The 21,516-nt window shown below is 38.1% G+C and overlaps 1 protein-coding gene across 1 annotated transcript in view; it reads left to right on the plus strand.

Moving 5' to 3' along the window:
* Nucleotides 1–217: 217 nt before the first annotated feature.
* Nucleotides 218–21,516, plus strand: part of LOC145305664 (uncharacterized) — a 34,519-nt gene continuing 13,220 nt past the window's right edge. Inside the window, exons 1-3 of the mRNA XM_080147369.1 lie at nt 218–275; nt 18,223–18,274; nt 18,959–19,042. Coding sequence (XP_080003495.1) covers nt 230–275; nt 18,223–18,274; nt 18,959–19,042 — 182 coding nt within the window. The 5' untranslated portion in view covers nt 218–229. The remainder of the gene's footprint in view (nt 276–18,222; nt 18,275–18,958; nt 19,043–21,516) is intronic.

Consider the following 21,516-nt stretch of genomic DNA (forward strand, 5'->3'; position numbering starts at 1 on the left):
ATACAATACGGAAACAATCAACTTAAAAATTATCATGGTTTCATTAAATTTGTTTATTAATATCTCTCTTACTTCATAGTTGAGTTCTCCATTATAGGCAATCTTCAGATAGTTCCTGGGATGGTTTCCACAGAAGCTAGGGAAGCATCAGGTTCTTAACATACATTATACATATATCATTATTAATTTAACATTAAGTATTTTTATTTTCAGAGAAGGTTTTTTGAAAATGGCAGTGAATAGACTGCTTATTACTGCCACCTACTTTAGTTTAGGTAAGTGATTTTTAGAGTAATGTTTCAACTTCATTACTTTTGTCAGTATGTTTTAAAAATTTGTTATCGTTCTATTTTAATGTAAAAGAATGACATAAAAAAAAAGATAAAAAAAACAAGAAATAAATTAGGAAATGTAATTTTGAAGCCCCTACAAATAATTATTAAGATGAAGAAACTCATTTATGTAGCTGTTTTAATCTTTACTTCTAAATTTTATTGCAAAATACAGCAAATACTTTTTGGTTGCTCAAATTTTAACTAATTTAAAAAACTTTTTGAAAAGTATAATATTTGTTGATTTGATTTAAATTTCCAATAACATTCTGCCTAGGGCCTTTCAAAGTGAAACTTTACCGGTCTAAAACAGAGCACGAGAAAACAAGGATGATAACTTCCAACAACCTTGCAAATTAACTAAACATTTATAGCCGTAGGAACATTAGAGCAACAATAATTGAGTCTTCCGTTTTATCTTCATAATGATGATAATATCCATAAAAGAATTATTAGACAAACGAACATTGACATAGAGTAACAACGCATAATAAATTAAATGATATTTAGAATTCTTAAAGAAAATTCCGTAAATATCTTAACAAGGATAACAATTCTTCCATTAGAAGCGAAATAAAAGATGCCAAGAAAACAAAAGTACAAAAAAAAACAATTTAGCTGAGTAAATACTAGTAATTACTTTTTCCCTAATTTGAAGTGCAGCTGCGATCCTAAAATTGGGACAAATCTACTAAAAGTGTATATCTGGTAAGCCGAGCGTTCTCGGCCCACGGGGTAACGAGTTCGGATTCAACGAGCCCTAGCCTTTAAGTATTCTACCAAACAAACAAGCAGGATTCAATCATACAGAAATTATATATTTAAACTGAATAATATTTACAAGTTATGTTTACTATATATATACAACAAAGTATAACAATGGTTAGGTTTGAAGGGGGTGTGGGGCACTAGGGCTTAGCGCCCGACGGTAGACAGGCTGTGGGGGCAGTGGTGGTAAAAGGGGAGGCAGCGCCTCCCGATTATATAAGCGCGTGAGGGACTCGTGATAGTTGCATGTTCAAGTCCCCTCCCCACATTTAGGCAGGCTAGTTTGACCGCTGGGTGCGGGGTCAACAGCGGTCATGAGATGGATAGTGATATAATAGGATTAGTGCGGGGGGTTTGTTATCATAAGTCACAGCGAAGCAACTCTGTAAACGGCCTGTCCGTCTGGGTGTCGTATTACCACAACCTCCCCTTCAAGGGTTGCGTGGCTCCTGAGCCACCAGGCCTTGAACCTGGGGATACGACAGCCGGCTCCTGCGCCGGACAGGCAGTTCTTGGGGCACAGCTCGATGGAGGACAGCTCGGGCTACACAGGCTCCCTGGGACACTCGTTGCTCGGTCTGACTGTGGTTGGTGATCAGCATTGTCAGCTCCTGGTTGGCTTCTAGGCGTGGGTTGGCGACGGCCAGGCCTCGCCGCTGGAAATTTTGCCTCGTCTGCAGGATCAGTTCTGTCGCGGCTGGTAGCTGGACACGGAGGCCTAGGCAGACTCTGGTGGTTCCTAAGGGTGGAATGGTGATGGCAAAGGGTGCATAGAACTCCATGGGGGCGCCTGCTTGATTCAGGTTGCTTGGCCTCCTAGCTCCTACCCGGATGGGGATGGCTGTCATCAGCAGGGGGCACATGGCTTCTTCTTCTTCTTCTGGGGCGGCTTCTTCCATCGCTGTGGCTGGCTCTTCTCCTACAGGCTCGCTGCTGGCTGGCAGGTTCTCCATGTCCGCGTCAGGGTTCCAGATGGCATCTCTGAGTGGCTCTGGAGCGGGCGGCGGCGGCGGTGGTTCGTTGGGCTGCTCCTGCAGGTTTTCCTCCACTGGGTCACGATCTTGGCCGCTAGGCTGTGGGGCGGCTGCAGCTGGCTGGTGCACTGGGAACTCCCCTGGGTTGCTAGCTGCGGGCGCCGCCGCTCCAACTGGCAGCTCGGTGGCATCCTCGTCGCCGTCCATGTCAACTTGGATGTCTTCTGGGATCTGGTGGGCAGTCACATCTCCGGTGTATTTGCGCAGTCGGCCTACATGCGCGGTAACTTCTGAGATCCTGGCTACTGGAGAGGCAGGTTTAATGACATAATGGACTTCTGTAGCTTTCCTCACTACTTTCCAGGGGCCAGTCCATCTCTTGGTAATCTTGGCTGCCTTCCCTGGCACCAGGCGGGGGGCCAAGTACCAGACCAAGTCTCCAACCTCATACTTGGCCGTGCCTTCGTAAGCTGCCGCGCTCCTCCTGATGGCTCCCTCCTCCTTCTGCTGGATGGCATCATACACTGCATAGTAGCGCTGCAAGAGAGCTTGGACGTTGGCTGGAACTGAAGCATATTCGGTCTCTGGCAGCCGTAGCACCATGTCCACCGGAAGTTTGGCCTCTCTCCCAAAGAAGGCCAGGAACGGGGTCACACCAGTGGATCTGCAGGCCTTGGTGTTGTAGGCAAAGGCGATGGCAGGCAGGTGTGGCTCCCAGTTGTTATCGTCTCTGTCTAGGAACAGGCGCATGCCTGTGTTGAGCGTCCTATGAAACCTCTCCACTCGGTTGGACTGCGGGTTGTAGGGTGGTGGATGTGTCAGGCCAATCTCGAGCCTGGAGGCCAGTTCCTGGAATACCTGGCCGGTAAATTCCATTCCATTGTCGGAATGGATCTTCAGGGGGCATCCGAACGTGGCCAGGTGGCGGTGCAACAGGGCTTCAGCCACCGTGAGGGTGCGCTTGTTGGGGATGGCGTAGAGGCTGACAAACCGGCTGAATCCATCTTGGCAGGTGAGGATGTAGCGGTTCCCAGCTGGGGTTTCTGGCAGTGGCCCCACCAGGTCGATGAATAGGACTTGCTGTGGATACCCCTGGCGGGAGGGCACGTGGATCCCCTGCTTCAGCCTCTCCTTGGTAACTTTCTGGACACACTCAGGGCAGGTTTGTACCATCAGGCGGACGTCACGGGCCAGGTTGGGCCACCAGAAGTGCATGGCAACGCGGGCGATAGTTGCGTCCATCCCAAAGTGCCCAGCCATGGGGGTCCCATGGGCTAGAAAGAACGCGTCCTGCTGGAGGGCCGAAGGCAGCAGGTATCTTGTCCTCTCTCCTGTCAGAGTCTGGTCAGTGGTGGTGAGGCAGCCGTGCTCGTCAAGCCCCAGGGCTGGGAAGCGGCTGGCGTACTGCTGCTCGTCTCGTTCCTTGCCACGCAGCTCAGCCTTGGTTGGGGCCTTGCCATCAGCCACCCATTGGCGGACACGGAGCAGGAGGGGGTCCTGTGTCTGGGCTTCCAATACTCTAGCTGAATCCAGTCGGGCGGCAGGGGGCCGGCTAGCTGCGGCCTCCCCTAGCTGGCAAAGGTTGTGGATATACTCAGCCTGCTCTGCTAATTCTTCGGCGCTAGCCGTTGGCATGTTGGCATCCTCCCGGCGGCTGAGGGCGTCGGCGTTGGTATTCTGGGTGCCAGGCCTGTGGCAGACGGTAAAGTCTAAGGCCGCTAGCTCCTCCTGCCAGCGGGCCACCATCCCTGTGGAGGTGTTCAGTGATTTCATCTGTAGCAGGGCAGAGGAATCAGTGTTGATCTGGAAGCTGCGGTAGGACAAGATGCCGTGGAATTTTCGGATCCCATAGATAATGGCGGCCATCTCTCCCTTCCAGGACGGGTAGCGCGTCTCAGGGTCGGTTGTCTTGCGCCCCACGGCGGCAATCAGCCTCTCCTTGCCCTCCTGGCATTGACTCAGTATGGCAGAGATGGCGCGGCTGCTGAAATCTGTGGTGAGCTGGAACACTGCTGGCAAATCAAACCTGGGCGGCGCTCGGATGGGGGCCTTGCGGAACTTGTCCTTGAGTTGCAGCAGCTGGGCTTCCATCTCAGGCGTCCAGGTTAGGGCCTTGGCCGTCTTCTGCCGATTCATCTCGTAGGTGAGGTCTGCATACTCTGGGATGAACAGGCGGTAGTATCCAAAGAAGCCCAGCAACGCCAGCAAATCCTTGGGGGTGCTAGGGGCTGGCCAGTCCAAGATGCGGTCAATATAGTCCTCTTGCATGGCTATCCCCTCACAGCTGAGGGTGTGACCCAGATAATCCACCTTGGACCGGAACAACTTGGTCTTGGCTGGCTTGAGGCGGATCCCTCCCCTACGGTGGGCTTCCAAGACTTCTCGGAGCCTGGCCAGGTGGGCCCAGGTATCCTGATGGAAGGTCAGGACGTCGTCAAGGTATGACTGGAGGTTGGCTGTGCCTAGTGGGTTTAGGACCCCTGCAATAAACCTGGAATAGACAGACGGTGCCGTAGCCAGGCCAAAGGGCATCCTTTTCCATTGATACAAGCCCCTGGGGGTGGTGAAGGCGGTGCAGGGCCGGCTATCCTCAGACACACGGATGGTGTAGTATGCGGCCACCGCGTCTAAAGCACTGTAGACACGGTGCCCGCCAGCTCGTTCCACCAACTGCTGGATCCTAGGCAGGGGGTAGCTGTCCAGCTCCAGACACTTGTTGAGGGCTCTGTAGTCGACGGCCCAGCGGGTGCTCCCGTCCTTCTTCTTGATGGGCACCAGGGGGCTGCTCCAGGCGGAGTCCGACGGCTCTATAACTCCTTCCTGTAGCCAGGTGTCCAGTTGTTTCTCCAGTTCAGCCTCTTGCCGCGGGTTCAGATCCCTAAATCTCTGGCGGCCGGGGGTAGAATTGGAGAAGACGTCCCTGTACTCTGACAACGTAGTCCAGATCTCCTTCTTGAGCAAGGGGTCCTTGCGTAGGAACTCATTGTCTTCCATCTCCAGGGCCTCCCACAACTCCTGCATGTCTATAGGCTCAGCAGGTTCTTGGAACGAGTGGAGACGCGGGGGAGGCGTATCAGAGACCTCTAAAATGTCAGGTTTGACCAGCTCCCCTGCCACTGGGAGGCCAGCATCCAGCAAGAGGGGCACCTCCCCCTCATTGACCACCAGTACTCTAAACACAGTGGCAGAGCCAGGCCTGTGGGCATACAGGCCCTCTGGAATAACAAGGTCCTCCCCAAACCTCTGTTCTGGGGCAGCTAGTTGAATGGCATCCTTGGTGCGATGGCCTACTAGCTCAACAGGGACCGCCATAACCCCGCGGCCAGGCAGGACCACCCGCTTGGCTGTGCGGAGCTGGGGTGGTTGACCGTCAGTTGGAGTGACAGCGCTTAGCCTATACGTGGCTGGTGCGGGGTCAGCCTTGGCTCCGGGACCCACCGGCCGCGACTTGACGGGCTCGGCTTCTGGAAGGGCTGACGTGTCGGAGCCAGGCGTGGCTCCGGGGGCGTCCGGCCACGATTTGACGGGCTCGGCGTTGGGAGAGGCCAAAGTGCTGGGTCCAGCTTTGGCTCCGTGGGCGTCCGGCCGCGACTTGACGGGCACGGCGCCGGGAGAGGCTGGGGCCTGAGAGTTGAGTGTGGCTCCGGGTACATCGGACCGCGACTTGACGGGTCTGGACTCGGGCTTGGCTGGTGGACTGGCTGGAGGTCCCAGGTAGAGGGGGCCAGGTGGACACGGCTGGCCGTTGATAAAAATGTCGGCGGAGAAGATTGGTTCTGGAGGGCTGGCAATCTCAGGAAACGTTGTTGGCAGGCTCTCCCTTGGCACCTTGGGCACTGGGGGCAACCCCATGGCTAGCAGGTTAGCTCCCTTGTGTGCGTTGAGCTCAGCGTCCACCCAGTGTGTGCCTTTCTCAACCACACGCGGCTGCTCAGGCAGGGGGCCTGGCAGAGGCCCCTCATAGCTTAGCTCTCTCTCGGCTGTCTCCCGGTCAATGGGGACGCCACGGAGTGGGATAAACTCCCCACGCACCCACAAGCAAGGTGGTTGCATGTCGAAACAGAGCCTAGTTCCGAACTCCTTGAGAAAATACCCTCCTAGGTTCAGAGGGTGTGAGAGATTCCGGACCACAGTCACGTGGTATAGATGGAGTATAAGAGTGTGTGAAACTGCCATATATAACTCTTTTAATTTTCCGATTACCTGGAGGGGCTGGCCTTCCTCATTAGCAGTCAGGATCTGGGTGTTGTCCGGAATCAACATGCGTTGCACGCCCATCGCGTGCATGAGATGCTCAGAAATTACAGCAGACCCTGGTACACGGTTGCCAGAATCAATCATGGCATCAACCTGTACATGCTGGGCAGGGTCAGGAGTAGGAAACCTCACCCTGACATGGCAGGGGAAGTGGAGGTCCTGCCCTTGAGACAAGGGGGCCTATCGTTCGGCTGGGGTTGGCAGAAACTTTGGTGGTGGCCGCACCGCAGCTATGGTGGTATCGCTTACCATGGTGGCTTAGACTGTAGCTTCGAATCACTAGAGCTTATTAATTATCACTTGGTCAACAATTTTATATTTATTTTTATCACTTGGTTGACATTTATACACAATGATGTGTTGTTATCACTAGGAGCTCTAGGTGTGATTCTGGAAGCACTGGCAGCAGGGAATGTCCGTCCTGCAAGGTTCAGAGGGGTGACGGCGGTAGGGAATGACCCGTCCTACAGCGCCGCTGGTTCGAATCCCGAAAAATGGCGGCAGGGAATGGCCCGTCCTGCAGCGCCTCGGGTTCGAATCCTGGGAGGCAGCGGCAGGGAATGTCCCGTCCTGCCGTGCCTGTGGCTCAAAATCTGCTATCCGTCGCAGTGGTAGGGCTTACTTGTGTGCTGAAGCTTCGCAGCCACACATTGCCTTCTTAGGGAGACCAGCACACAGTTGTCTGTCTCGTAGGTTTGGCCTGGGTGTCCTGGGGCTTGTCCCAGCTACACTTGCCAATTTAGACTCAGTTCTGTAGCCGTCTGAGCTAAATTATCCGATTGCCGTGGCTGCGCACCTAGCGCTACTCCTACACGACACGGAAAAAGCGTCTTAACTGGCGCTTTTAGCAGGCTAAATCTGCTTGCCGTAGGCCAGAGGCCCACATATTGCGTTCAAAATGATGGAAATTCGACCTAAAAAGGCCGTCTCACGGGTCAGTTGGCGGCTGATTGTCCCCTTACTTGCCAAAGGGTCCAATCAGAGGTAGAATAGGCTAGTTTCTGTAAGGCTCGATTGAAACACGCTGACACCAAGTTCTGGTAAGCCGAGCGTTCTCGGCCCACGGGGTAACGAGTTCGGATTCAACGAGCCCTAGCCTTTAAGTATTCTACCAAACAAACAAGCAGGATTCAATCATACAGAAATTATATATTTAAACTGAATAATATTTACAAGTTATGTTTACTATATATATACAACAAAGTATAACAATGGTTAGGTTTGAAGGGGGTGTGGGGCGCTAGGGCTTAGCGCCCGACGGTAGACAGGCTGTGGGGGCAGTGGTGGTAAAAGGGGAGGCAGCGCCTCCCGATTATATAAGCGCGTGAGGGACTCGTGATAGTTGCATGTTCAAGTCCCCTCCCCACATTTAGGCAGGCTAGTTTGACCGCTGGGTGCGGGGTCAACAGCGGTCATGAGATGGATAGTGATATAATAGGATTAGTGCGGGGGGTTTGTTATCATAAGTCACAGCGAAGCAACTCTGTAAACGGCCTGTCCGTCTGGGTGTCGTATTACCACATATACAATGTGCATGATTTAAACACACATAATTTCGTCTATGAGTACTATGTAGCTTTGATACATGAATTATAAGATTTGATATGTTTGACGTGCAGTGTAGACCCAAGCTTAGCTTTTACAGAAAATAGGATTGGCCGTGAGAATATTTTTTTACTTATATTATGAAATAAGAAATATAACATATCATTTAGAATTTTCACACACAAAAACTACACACACACCCACACAATATCCTAACTCTAACGATAATCTCAGCGATAGAGAATCTGTGTAAAAAAGCAATATTTGTTCCAAATAAAGCCTGTCATATACTTATACAAAGCTTCCCTGAAAGGGATTTTTTTGTTATTGGATAGTTCTTTGAAGAATTAGATTAAGGTAAAAGATTTTAATAATCTTTTGGCACTGTATAGAAAAACAAATCTTTTATGTATTTTTCTCGTATTTATTCGAATCCGGTGGATAGGAACCGGTTCTCATCCATACGAAAAAACTATGTCTAGCATCGTATTATATCCAGTTTTCTACGAATATAGAAATGTACAATCATAAGATTAAAACTAGTTTTTTTAGCCGGTGCCTTCGGCACCACGGGGCTAAAAAAAACTAGTTTTAATCTTATAATTGTACATTCTATATCCGCGGAAAGCCGTTTATAATACGATACGAGAAATAACTATTCCTTGATTTTATTTTGGGTACAATTCTAAAACCAACCAATGAACCATTTAATATTAATTCTATTAACAATAACCAAAAATTAATATTCTTTTATTAAAGGAAAATTATATCAAATATTTTTTTCTAGATTTGACTACAATAAAGTTTTTATCTAAGATTTTCTTTTAATAGTTTTTAATTATTTGATAGAATTTTTTTATGAGTTTTATCAGAAAAATAACTCAGATATTTAAAGAACAAGTATATTATATCAAAGTGTAGCGAAAAAAGTATAACTATATATAGTCTAGACTCTTTACATAATATCTATGAAGACTAGACTCTTCAGTATCTTCTTTACTTTAAATATTTATGAATTGAAGACTCAATAGTATCTTTATAGTCTATACTTTAAAGTATCTATGCCGTTTAGAATTTACATTATCATCGTAGTTTGGACCCCAGAGTATCTAGACTCTTCTGTATCTTCTTTACTTTAAATGTCTTTGTATCTAGACTTACAAGTATTTGCTTATTCTAGACTCAGTAGTATCTAAGTAGTCTAGCCTCTTCTTTATCTTCTTAACTCTAAATACATATTTAAAGTATCTATAAAGTCTAGACCCAACATTATATACATAGTGTAGACTCAACAGCATCTACGTAGTCTAGACTCAATAGTATCTATGTAGTCTAGACTCAATAGTATCTATGTAGTCTAGACTCTTCAATATCTTCTTAACTCTAAACATATATTTAGTCTAGACTCAAGTAGATTTGCCTCTTCAGTATTTATTTAACTCTAAAAATTTATGTCAACTTGACTAAACAGTATCTACAAAGTCTAGACACAACAGTATCTAAGAAGAACATATATTTAGTCTAGACTCTAGTCTCTTCAGTATCTTCTTAACTCTAAACATTTATGTAATCCTGACTCTAGATATCTACACATCTTTGATTTCTAATTAAAGTTGAAGTATTAAAGAGTAGCTTTGCGGCTTAAAAGGATTTTGACACCTTAATTGAAAGTATATGTTCTTAATATGATAGACACGTAGTTATTAATTTATTCTGTCATAAATGATAAAAATCTATATCAATTAACTATTCCTTATCCAATATGAATTAACTATCTATTTTCTATTTATTTTCAATCAGTTTCTTTAGATGCCTTAAAAAAAATTGATGATTTCCTATTTAAAAAGTGCTATTTAATCAAGTTTTTTTTTCGGGGGGGGGGGGATTTTAGAAAAACTCAGATATATGGTGTGAAATGTGATGAAAAGTGCTTGATTTTCAATAAAAAGGGGTGGATTTATCAATAATAGTTGGCTAGACACAATTCCCTGTGCACGCCCTTGTAATGGAATTCCTTTTATTGGTTCTTTGAGGTCCAAATTCTGAAATGTATCAAAATGAAATTTCAAAAGTAACGTTATTCTCTACATATCAAATTGTCCGTACGCCATCAGAAACGTTTATGGCTGCTTAAGGCAATGAGATATTTACTTATTTGATTGTTAAGTAAAGAATACATTATACTTTGTAACAAAAAATAAAACAACGTGTTAATATAGAGTAAAATATCATGTTCAGTTTTACAAAATATCTCTGCACCTTAGTAAGTGTAAAATTTATATAACTGTAGAATGGATTCCAATTATTAAATATTTTCCGAATATAGTTTTAAATTGTTTGGCAATTGGCATAAGTCTATTTAAAGGTGGTTAACTTTACAAAATATGCAACCACAGAAAAGCTAAAATAAAAGTAATCCTTATAATAAAGTAACATGATGTCTGTCTGTATGTCTCTTTGTACTGAAAGTTCTCGCTAACCTTTACAGGGCACCTTGTCATCAATGATAGATTATTTGTCATTTTTCTAGGACATTCTCATCTTTCTATAGTATATTTTTTTTTCAATTGGGTTATAATTCTTTTCTTTGTAAAACTCGTCATAATTCAACTAAATTAATAATTTTATTTCCAAGGGGATGAAGTTATATTTTTAGTAGCGAAGCTACTCTATAATTTGAAATGTCCGTCTGTCCGTATGTCCGTCTGTCCGTCTGTCCGTCTGTCCGTCTTAGTTTGGGGGAAACGTGATTTTCTCGGCTCCTATGAAAGATAAAAGGCTGAAATTTTTTGACAACATTCCTATTATTAAGGAGCACAATTAACTATAAAACATCGATGGCGGTCGGACCGCTTTTTAGCAGGTTTTAGGCTATTTTTGTATTTTTCACATTTTTCTCCATATCTTTGGTGTTTATGGTCCGATTTCCAAAATTTTTTCAGTTATAGGTATCAAAATTGAATTTCCTGTTGTTTAAAGAAAACAACTATGACGGTCAGACTGCCTTTAAGCAGGTTTTAGGCTATTTTTGTATTTTTGACATTTTTCTCCATACCTTTGGTGTTTATGGTCCGATTTCCAATTTTTTTCCGTTATAGATATCAAAATTAAATTTCCTGTCGTTTAAAGAAAACAACCATGATGGTCGGAATGCCTTTTTGCAGGTTTTTGGCTATTTTTAAATTTTTCCCTTATTTTTCCCTTATTTTCATATCTCTGATGTATATAGTCCAATTTTCCAAATTCTTTAGGTAAGATAAAAAATTAAATTTCCTGTCATTTTAAAATTACAACCATGGGGGTCAGACTGCCTTTAAGCAGGTTTTTGGCTATTTTTATATGTTTTACATATTTCCCCATATCTTTGTTGTTTTTGGTCCAATTTTAAAACTTTTTTGGGATATCAGTATCAAAATAATCTATTCTTGATTTTAATAAATACACTTTAAATCTACTTGTACCTATTCCCATCCATGATTTTTTGTTCTTCGCTACTTATGGATGTTGTCATCCTTGTTTGTATATACTGTTACAATTGAACTAGTGCATAGAAGAATATGAAATAATTATCAAAATATGTTATTTTTCTATTTAAAACACTTATGGCGTGTAGAATTTATAAAAATATTTATTATATTGATTTTACATAAATTTGATTTAAAAAACAAGGATTACAAAATCCATAAAAGTTAAGTTATAAAATAAGACGGTAGGACTAACGAACAGTTATAAAGTATCAGCACTAAATTAGCAGAATATTAAATTGTTTCAAAATTGCTCAATAAAAGGATATTATTTAATTAAGGACATACTTACAATTTTAGAACATAAAGCATTGTCTTAGAAATTATTCCAAAAATCAAACGAATAGGATAATTATAGCAAAATAAAAATCAACAGGTTTTAAATGGAACTACGGACTTTCTGGTAACGATTTTGAGTTGCTACGCTATATAAATTGTACCTAACTCTTACAGCAATAATCAAGTTCTATTCTATCAGAATTAACGATAAGAGCTGTACGTTACGGATCCTAATTATAGAATAGCTTCGCTTTTAATAACACAAAAGTTAAGGACAAACACACGAATTTTGCTTTAGAAGAAGGGAGTTAAGTGTTAGAAATGTTGACCTAACGCTTAAAAAATTATACAGTGGGGGGAGGGGGGGGGGGGGGGGTGGATGCTATGTTATGCTTATTCCTCTTAGATTTAACTTTTACCTATCTCTGTAAAATTTTCCCTGTCCTCGATATGCATGCCTTTTTCTATGCATAAGGTAAATGGAAGAAATACAATGGTTAATTGTTCTAAGGATTAAAAAGTAAGGTATGACAACCACGTTTACAGCTGAATTAGAATTTCGTAACTGAGAGTAGCTTAGGTGAGTCTGAGAATGTCTAGAGCTAAAACCCTTCGGCAGCTTCCCCATTGATTGCTGTCTGAGAGTGCGGCTAGGGATTCCTGTTGCTGAGGGTGGCTTACACTGAAGCTGTCAAGCCCTGGCAGAATATTTCAGCTAAAAAAGATCAATTGTTAAATTAATGGACGTAATCGATTTCATTTTTTTTTCTCGTGGAGTTTCCTCTTACCTACAAGCATGTACTAATCACACTTTATTCGCTTTCGTAATTTCCATCCTTTCTGTCACAAGTTGTAAAGTTTTCATAATTTAGAGGTCGTTAAATTGTGAAAAACAAATGTTATAACCATTCATATTGACCAATTGACTTACAACTATTCAAGTTTATTCCAGCAAATAATGACAAATTGTTATTTGTACAAATTTTGTCTGAGTCAAAACAACGAAATGTTTTGCTTTTAATAGCTAAAAATAAAAAATCCTAAAATTGATATGAGACTGTTTTTAAATTTTAAAATTTAAATATTATAAACAATAAAAATTTGCATATAAGTAAGGAGGGTCATAAAGCCATGTTTGCAAATGTAAAAAAAAAAATTGCTGGAATGATAAAACAACTGCCTTAAGAAATTGGCCTTATGGTGAACATTGTAATATGTGCATATGGTGATGAAATCAAATAACATAATAAAAACTTGGTACTTAAATTTAACAAAAATAATGCCATCACAGTACATAATTGTATCATATAAAAATGAAAACTTACAGTAACTTTTGTTACAGAAATGTATGAAGAACCGCCAATAGTTCTTCTAAAATATGTAAAGGAATATTCAAGGTTTCTGAATTGCGTGTCTATATAATGTAACAAGATTTCTAATAGATTCTTATCATTAAGATAGAAAAGTACAACACTCAACAATCAACAGATTTTCATTATAAATATATTGTATTATTCAAACAGATTTATATTCTCACCTTACCTTCCCTTGAAAAATTGTTGGAAATCTTTAAATTTGCAAATCTAGCTGTTACTAGTAAATCTTTTTTATATTTATTAGCGGAACACTAAAATGTTAGATGTTATGCAATAGGACACATATGCAACACTTATATTTTAATTGATAATTAATTTAAAGAAAAAATCAATCACAGTTTTGACTAAAATGTCTAAGAGGGGGGGGGGGGGAGTGAGATCTATTTATTTTTCAACATTAAATAGGCATTTCTTGCTTTCCTAATCAAATAAACTTTGAACTACCTGACATCTAAGAATTATTTTTTTTTATTTAGCACACCCACCAGGCAAAATCATTACCTATTGTTTTTAAAATTGACGCTTTTTTTGTGAATAGGATTTGACGGTATGTCCGTCCGTCCGTAACGGATAGCTCTTATCGTTCGTTTGGATAGGTTAGAATTGTATAGACTTATCAGAGACTTAAAAACTAACGGTCTGCTTATTAATTTCTGGCACTCTACAAGTGTTGATGTTGTTTGTCCTACTATTTAAGCTTTGCTTTTATGAATGTTGTCATCCTTGTTTGTTTATTACAAAAAACTTTATCCTTTTATTCTTTTAATTGTAACATGTTTTGTAAACAAAGGCACACTAAGTTTCATGTTGTGGTTAGGAAATATATGGTGTAATATAGATATTAAGTTCATAAGTTTTAACATCATATCTGTCGTTTTTGTACACTTTGTATTTGGTAACATTATTTAAGTCCAAACATTTATTTTAATGTTTATTTTTTAACATTTTGGAAATGAAATCATCCTAATAACATTAGCTATTTTATTTACCTTCCCACTGAAACAGCCAACAAGGGTGTAAAGTTAAAAATTCACACCTCCTTTAAGATGTTGTGTAATTAATTTTGTGTGTGAATTTTTTTTATAACTAATAGATTTGTTTCATCAGTAAACAACATTTGTCTGTATTGAAAGAGTCAGCTAATTATCCTCAAATTTAAGTGTTTGGTACATACAATTTATTTGGAAGGAGGGTTTCAAATTTTTCGGACTTTGCGAATCCCACTCAGGCACTTATTCAGATCTAATTGATATATTTTTTTTACTATAAAGGACGTCTGGGGGGGGGGGTCAGGTTGATATTTTTTATGTATTTTTTAAACTCTACCCGCAACTGTAGTGTAAAACGTTGTTGGGTAGTTATTGAGTTCAAATCTCAGCCTACACAGCGTCATAACTAAAGACGTTATATTTATCACTTGTGCTGCTATATAAAAGCAGGGGAAATATCTGGACCAAAATCAAGCGCAGGTCATAACTATGCATAGTCAGGACAAAGGTAGTGTAATTCAATATTTGGATGTTGATAGAACGTTTGGCTAGAGATTATCCAGTTATTTAACCAATCAAGGTATAAGCCAATCAATAAAATAAACTTTGAAAATCATATTACTTTAGGATATCGTATTATATGGATTTCTTAAATATCAGTTTTGTGTTATTTTTTTCATTATATATTTCTCTATAGAATCTTTTGTAAGCTTATTTTTTATTAACTTTTCATAAATTTTTTTATATAGGGCGGATTTAAAAGATAACAAGAATGACACCATACATAAATAGAAAAGTACGGAGAAAAATATTTTTTTTGTGTGTAAAAAAAAGACATGAACAAAGTATGTTGAACATTAGATGCTTATTAGACTAAATCTTAATCTTCACGTTAAATGCCTTAGAGAAAAGCACTAGAGGGAGAAAGGGTTAAATAACTTGTTGTGCAACCTTTCTATTGGGTCATTGAAATCAACCAATGGTGTCGCTTATATTAACACAGCCAAGTAGCAGAAAAACAATTAGAAGCAGACGAAGAAGGTAGTCGAAAAAGGAAGGGAGGTAGTTGTCTGTATATAAATCAATACTATAGATCTGTTGTAAATACAGCCGCACTCCCTCATTGCTTAATGAACTGATTGATGGACATTTTAAGTTTTAGAGAGCTTCATTGCTAAAAATATAATCTTTTTTACAGAAAAACGTCAATAGGTAACTACAGGGTGTTTTTTTTAGTAAGACAAAAATATTACTTAATTTAACCCACTTGCCATTGACAGAAGTTAATAATCTATATCTTAATTTCTTCATTAGGTTAGGGAGTTTTGTATAAGAAAAAAATACTTAGCGGTTTTTAACAAATTATGCATTAAAAACCGGTTTTTCCAAAGTACCTATTTTTGGAAGATTTTTGGATCATGACAAATTTAAAGGTTGTGCAAAAATGTATACATTTTTAAAATTTAAATTGCGCAGCTTGTGTTAATAGTAGAAAAATTTAATGCACACCGTTAGAATCGTCATAAACTTAGGTTTTTAGATATTAAAGAACTATTCCTGTGCTACGTATAGTTCAGGAGCTACGTGGTAAAATGTCCCAACTGACTTAAAACTTTTTAACCTTTCTCACATTTTCCAACGTAGCTTCTATACTATATGTTTCTAAAAACTAGAGTAAATGACGATTCTAACGGTATGCATAGCATTTTTCTACTATTAACACAAGCTGCGCAATTGAAATTTTAAAAATGTATGCATTTTTGCACACCTTTTAAATTTGTCATGATCCAAAAATCTTCCAAAAATAGGTACTTTGGAAAAACCGGTTTTTAATGCATTATTATAAAAATCGCAAAGTATTTTTTCTTATACAAAACTCCCCAATCCAATGAAGAAATTAAGATATAGATCATTAACTTCTGTCAATGGCAAGTGGGTTAAATTAAGTAATATTTTTGTCTTATAAAAAAACACCCTGTATAATTGATTTTACTTTAATAAATCTTTTTTGAAGTGAAGCTTTTTATATTAAAGGTGACTACGTTCTTCAGTCGTAAATGTAATGATTAGCTATGATTTGAACTAATGCAAAGTCTAAAACCATGCATGAAGCTTTCTAAATGATGAAAATCTGAAAATCAAAATTCCATACGCAAGAATAACTATTTTGACATCGAATTTTGAAAATATTATCCAAATAATTTGATTATGGATATTGTCATTATTGTTTTCTCTTTGATTACAAATAAGTTAAAAATTAAATATTAATTTGAATCTCAATTATATTTTCCATAATTTTTACAAATATATTTTTATACTTTCTGATCCTCTAACTAATATAATATAATCGTACTATCATATTTTTTTTTTCGGGAGGAGAATCTGAATATGAATGTCAAAAAAATCACCTGATTTTGAGGTGTAAATTTTTTTAGAGTGGTTAAGTTAAAATCTATTTCCGAATTTTTTTTTCGATGGGGTTGAGGCTTATTACCCTTACCTATCCTGCCCCAATTGATGACTTTGAAGACCTCACCAAAACGTTTAAAAGTCAAGGTTTAAGATATTCTTTCATCTAATACATTTATGTATATTATTTTTAAATTAACTTAGATAATCATAATATTAATAAATAAGAATAAAATTTGAGGCTTAGGAACGACAGTGGTTTACTGTAAAATCTCTTCTAAAAATAAAAACCCTCTGTTAGGTTTTTTTATTTGGACCTAGCCACTTAATTTCTGTTGTTTGTTATTAATAAATAGCACAAATTTCTTACATATTTTTAACAGCAATGCGATTCCATAAATAAATACTTTATAAGTCTTAAAAGTTCATGTTCACATTCCTTAGCCAACAACAGACAGACATTGTTTTTTCAACCAAATGACAGAACACAGCATAAACAACAGGTTCCTTATTCCGCCTGGTAACATTTTAAGGAATTTAAGGAGTTCGCCATATTATATTTGGGACTAGCATTATTGATGGTCCCTCAATTAACAAAATAATGTTAGGCCAAAAAGATTGTTAAGAGCTGAAGGTTTTGTAGTTCGTTTTAAACTGTTCTTGTTCTATGTTTTTGACAGTAGAAAACAAAAATACTTTTCTATTAACTGTATATGAGTAAAAATTAATGTATTAATACTTTGAATCGAAATTTTTGTGCAAATTGACATGTAATTCATTTAAGAGTGAAGTGTATATTAATTTAGGTAAAACCTCCATCACAAATCTTTTATTACAAAAATTTTGGAAAGGTTCCCAGACTCACGATTTTTAAAATTTTCCAATTTGTATTTCCTTTCAAATCTATAATACAAAGTAGAATGATGCCTGTCTGTCTGTCCGTTCGTCTGTCTGAAGCTTAAGATCTCGGTAACCACTGAACCGATTGGATTCTACTCTGATTTTAATGTTTTTTATGTTTTTATATATTTTTTATAAATTTTTATATTTTTTTATATTTCCAATTATTTTTCTTCTTTTTAAATTTCTTTTTTTCTTTTAAACTTTGTTTTTATCAAATTCAAAACGATTGAGATACCTTCCTTCTCCTGTGGGGGCGAAGCCCCAAAAAGGAAAATGGCAAAGAAATTTTTAATAACATTAAAAAAAGAAAAAAATTGAAGGATTTAAATAATATAAATAAATATAAAATGTTATAAAGAGTTATAAAAAGTTATAAAATACAGAAAATATCTAAAAAAAATTGAAACAAAATTTTTATAAATCTCTGAACCTTCAGGAAAAAGGCCCATAGAGGCTAGGGGCGAAGCCGCTAGTATTTTTATAATACAAGTCAAATTTTATCAAAGGGGTATCTGGCTTATAAACTTACTGCCATCAAAGTTTATAAACTCGTTCAGTATAAAAACTTTGGTTCTTAATAGTAAATCTTAAAACTATTTATAGTGCCCATAAAAAAGTGATAAATTAAAAACTATTGGTCAATGTATCAATGTATCAATGTAAAACCACTATAAAGAGCTTCTAAATCTTAATTGGTTTAAAATTTTAAAGAAAATATGTGAAGTGTAAGAGATCTCAAGTCCCACCTTTAACTCTGCGGATGCGGCTGAATCCAAATTTACCGAATATGAAGCCGTGGCTTAGGGTAGCTGCGATTAAGTAGATTTTGGTAAGAGTACCAAAATTAATCACATTTATAATTTTAGGTATGGTGAAAGAGGTTTACATGGAGGCTTGTAGTGCTGATATTATGTCCAGGTAATTTAATTAATTTCTACAGAATGACTGGGTTAATTAAACAATAATTAATTTAGTTCTTATATATTTAGAATTAAACCAAAATGGTGAAAAATCCATAAATATAAAATAAATCTTAATCCTATTTCCACATGAATAAAGTCTGACCTTTTCCCCATTACCCTTTTATTGCAAAACTTAATTTTTCTCGTTGTTATGTTTAATAGATACATATATACTTAATAATGAATAAAATGAAATATGTATTTTGTACATCTATAATACTAAGTAGAATGATGTCTGTTCGTCCGTCCGTCTGAAGCTTAGGATCTCAATAACCGAATGGATTCTACTCTTCAGGAAATATACCTACTGGTCCTGTGGTGGTTTGGCACCCTTCCCCCCCAAAAAAATTATAAAGCACACAGTTTTCATGAAACATTTGTCTTTATTTTCTTTTTTCCCTTTTATTGCACATTTGCGCGTTATAGCTGTCTTCGGTCATAAATTCAAAAACCCATTGTTGGCTATTTTTAAAAAAAATATCCTAGAGTCATACTTGTGATAATTCAAAGTATAGTATACTCTCCGAGCATGAGGTAATTTCATAATCTTAGATTCTATTATATGAAGTCATTTCATATCAGTTTTGAAGTGTTTTATGACCATATGCTATCCTGTTTTAATAAATGTTTCTAATTGTAGATGTACTGAGCCTCTCAGGGTTGTAACTGATAATAAAGATTTAGGCTTCGCTTCCTCACAACAAGAATTACAAGAAATGTGTCCGTAAGTTCATTTTATTAGCATGGCAACTCTATAGTTATAGGGAAAATTTCTCTGGGCCTGATTTTAAATCATCAAACGACTATTGCTACGTTGCAACAACTTGATTCCGCTCTTTAGAAAGTATGCCTTAGATTTAATAACATTAGTTTGAAGTTTCATTCACTGAATCACACGTAACATTATAATTCTTAGTTTTACAGTGCAGTGCTTGAAATTTACTATGTAGGATATATCACTAGTATACAGTAAGTTTCATACTAAAAAGTACCTTTAATACTTTGAAGAAGAAGGTACTAAACAAAGAATGATTATCTAGTAAGTACTTAGATCTAGTCAGAAATACATATAAGGGCTGTCTACATACAAACGGCCGGACGTACAGACAAAGTTTGAATATCATAAAATCTAATACAACCTAAATTAAATATAATCTAAAAAGAGATTTATTTGCACCATTTGTAGGGCAGGTTGTCAATAGTTTCGTCACAAGCAGAAGTGGATTCTTAAAAAAAATTTGCCCCACTAATCGCTTAATGGGGCAAAATTGTTTTCGTGAAAAATCTTCAAAAATCTACAAAAATTAAATAAAATCTTATGTTCATAACCCTTCTATCATTTTGTTTAAATTTTGTAGATTTTAAATGTGATTTTGGTGGATTTTTCACGAAAACAATTTTGCCCCACTAAGCGATTGGTAGGGCAATTTTTTTTAAAGAATCCACCTCAGTCTTCTAAGTTAGCACAATTTATGTTTCGTTGTATTTCTAACTTAATCCAAATATTTTATACGTACTGAATGATTCAGTAGACAACAATAACAACTTACATTATTTTCTTGTCTTCAAGGACACATCTGCCCGGAACATGAGTTTGAAAGCATTAAATGTATCTGAGTTGGAATTTTTTTCCCTATGCCTCAATATCGGGGACTATATCTGCGGTACCCATCCCTGCGGGTCCAACCAGAACACAATATATATAACCTGACCCAGGGCTGTTCCAAGAGAGCTATAAGTGCAATTTTTCATGTACACAGTGAGCCTTGACTCGTATCGATGGAAATTTAGATTTATCTGCTTTCTTTAAAAAATTGACAAAAAAAGTAACTTCAACAAAAAGGGAGTTTCTTCTATTGCTATGTTTATCAAACGCTTTGCTAATGTTATGAAATTTCCCCAATTATGAAATTCTATTATGTGTTATTAGAGTAGCAATCATTGTGTTGGTAATTTTAGAAGATAATGGAGCTAATCAGATTTTAAACTCTTATTTCTCCATAAGCAAAACTTTAAAAAAAACCCAGTCTACTCAACTCTTTGTTACAAGTCTTTCAATGTTTAGAAACTCATGTTCTAGCATGGGGTTAGGAAGATAGGTTCTTTTTATAGTCACAGAAAATGGTCTAATAAAAACAAATAGTAACATATATTAACCTTGTGCATTTGGGTTTTGCCTTTCTAATTAGGGAAAAGCTAGAGAATTTTTTATCTCTTTCGCCTTCCTCCCAACCCTAAAGAACATGGGATAAGAATTATTGTATATAACATTATAAAGTGAATAGTGATGTGAATTTGTTCAAAATATGCTAATAAGATACCTCACTGGTTGTCTAAGTAATAATGATAATCTTTTTGAATCCCTATTACTCATCCTGGAATAAAAATGGTTTGTTTTTCAAGACATGAAACAATGAAAAGACAATTTGTATACATGCCAGAGCAAAACATGTTCACCCAAAACTGTTGCTTTCCAAGACCCCTGTTTTCCTTGTCAAATAGTCTGTAGACATTTGAATTCTATTTATGGCATGGCTTGTTATTTTGTCTGTAACAACTTAATCAATCTAATAAATGACCAGAAATCTTAGTTCTTTAATATCTCATGAAAAGTATTTGTTGTATCTTGTTACATTTTTTTTCAAATGGCCTTTATGTGGTTGGTTCAATAAACTGAAAATTATTTTATGGGGGGATATCTCGAATATTCCTAAATTGAATTTAAAAATATTTTTTTTAGAGATTAATAATTAATTTATTAAACACCCAATTAGATTATACATAAATTATTAAATATTCTATTTACAGTCTTAAACTTTATGATTTATCTGGTGAGATAAAGAAAATTTCTTTATGGAAGCCTTAAAAACTGAATAAATGATATCAAACTACACTTCAACAGAACAATTACAGCTATTCTGTAACTTACTAGATAAACATATATTTTAAAGCTCCTAATTGAAACATTTTCCACAAATTTATTTGTTCCTATTGAATCTATTATCTATTGAATTGAAGTTTTCAATATATGCTTTTATTACAAATGCTAATTTGTATGTATTGTATGTATACCAGTAAATAAATTGACCAACAAATTGGAAAGGAAAAATAGTCTTAAATAGGAAAGATAATTAGAACGGTTTATTGGTGATTTACCCAAAACTTGCAACACAATAACTTTTGATCAAATGTATTTAG

This window comes from Acartia tonsa, chromosome 14 (genome assembly GCF_053477335.1).
Source record: "Acartia tonsa isolate MP-2025a chromosome 14, ASM5347733v1, whole genome shotgun sequence".
Taxonomy (NCBI): Eukaryota; Metazoa; Arthropoda; class Copepoda; order Calanoida; family Acartiidae; genus Acartia; species Acartia tonsa.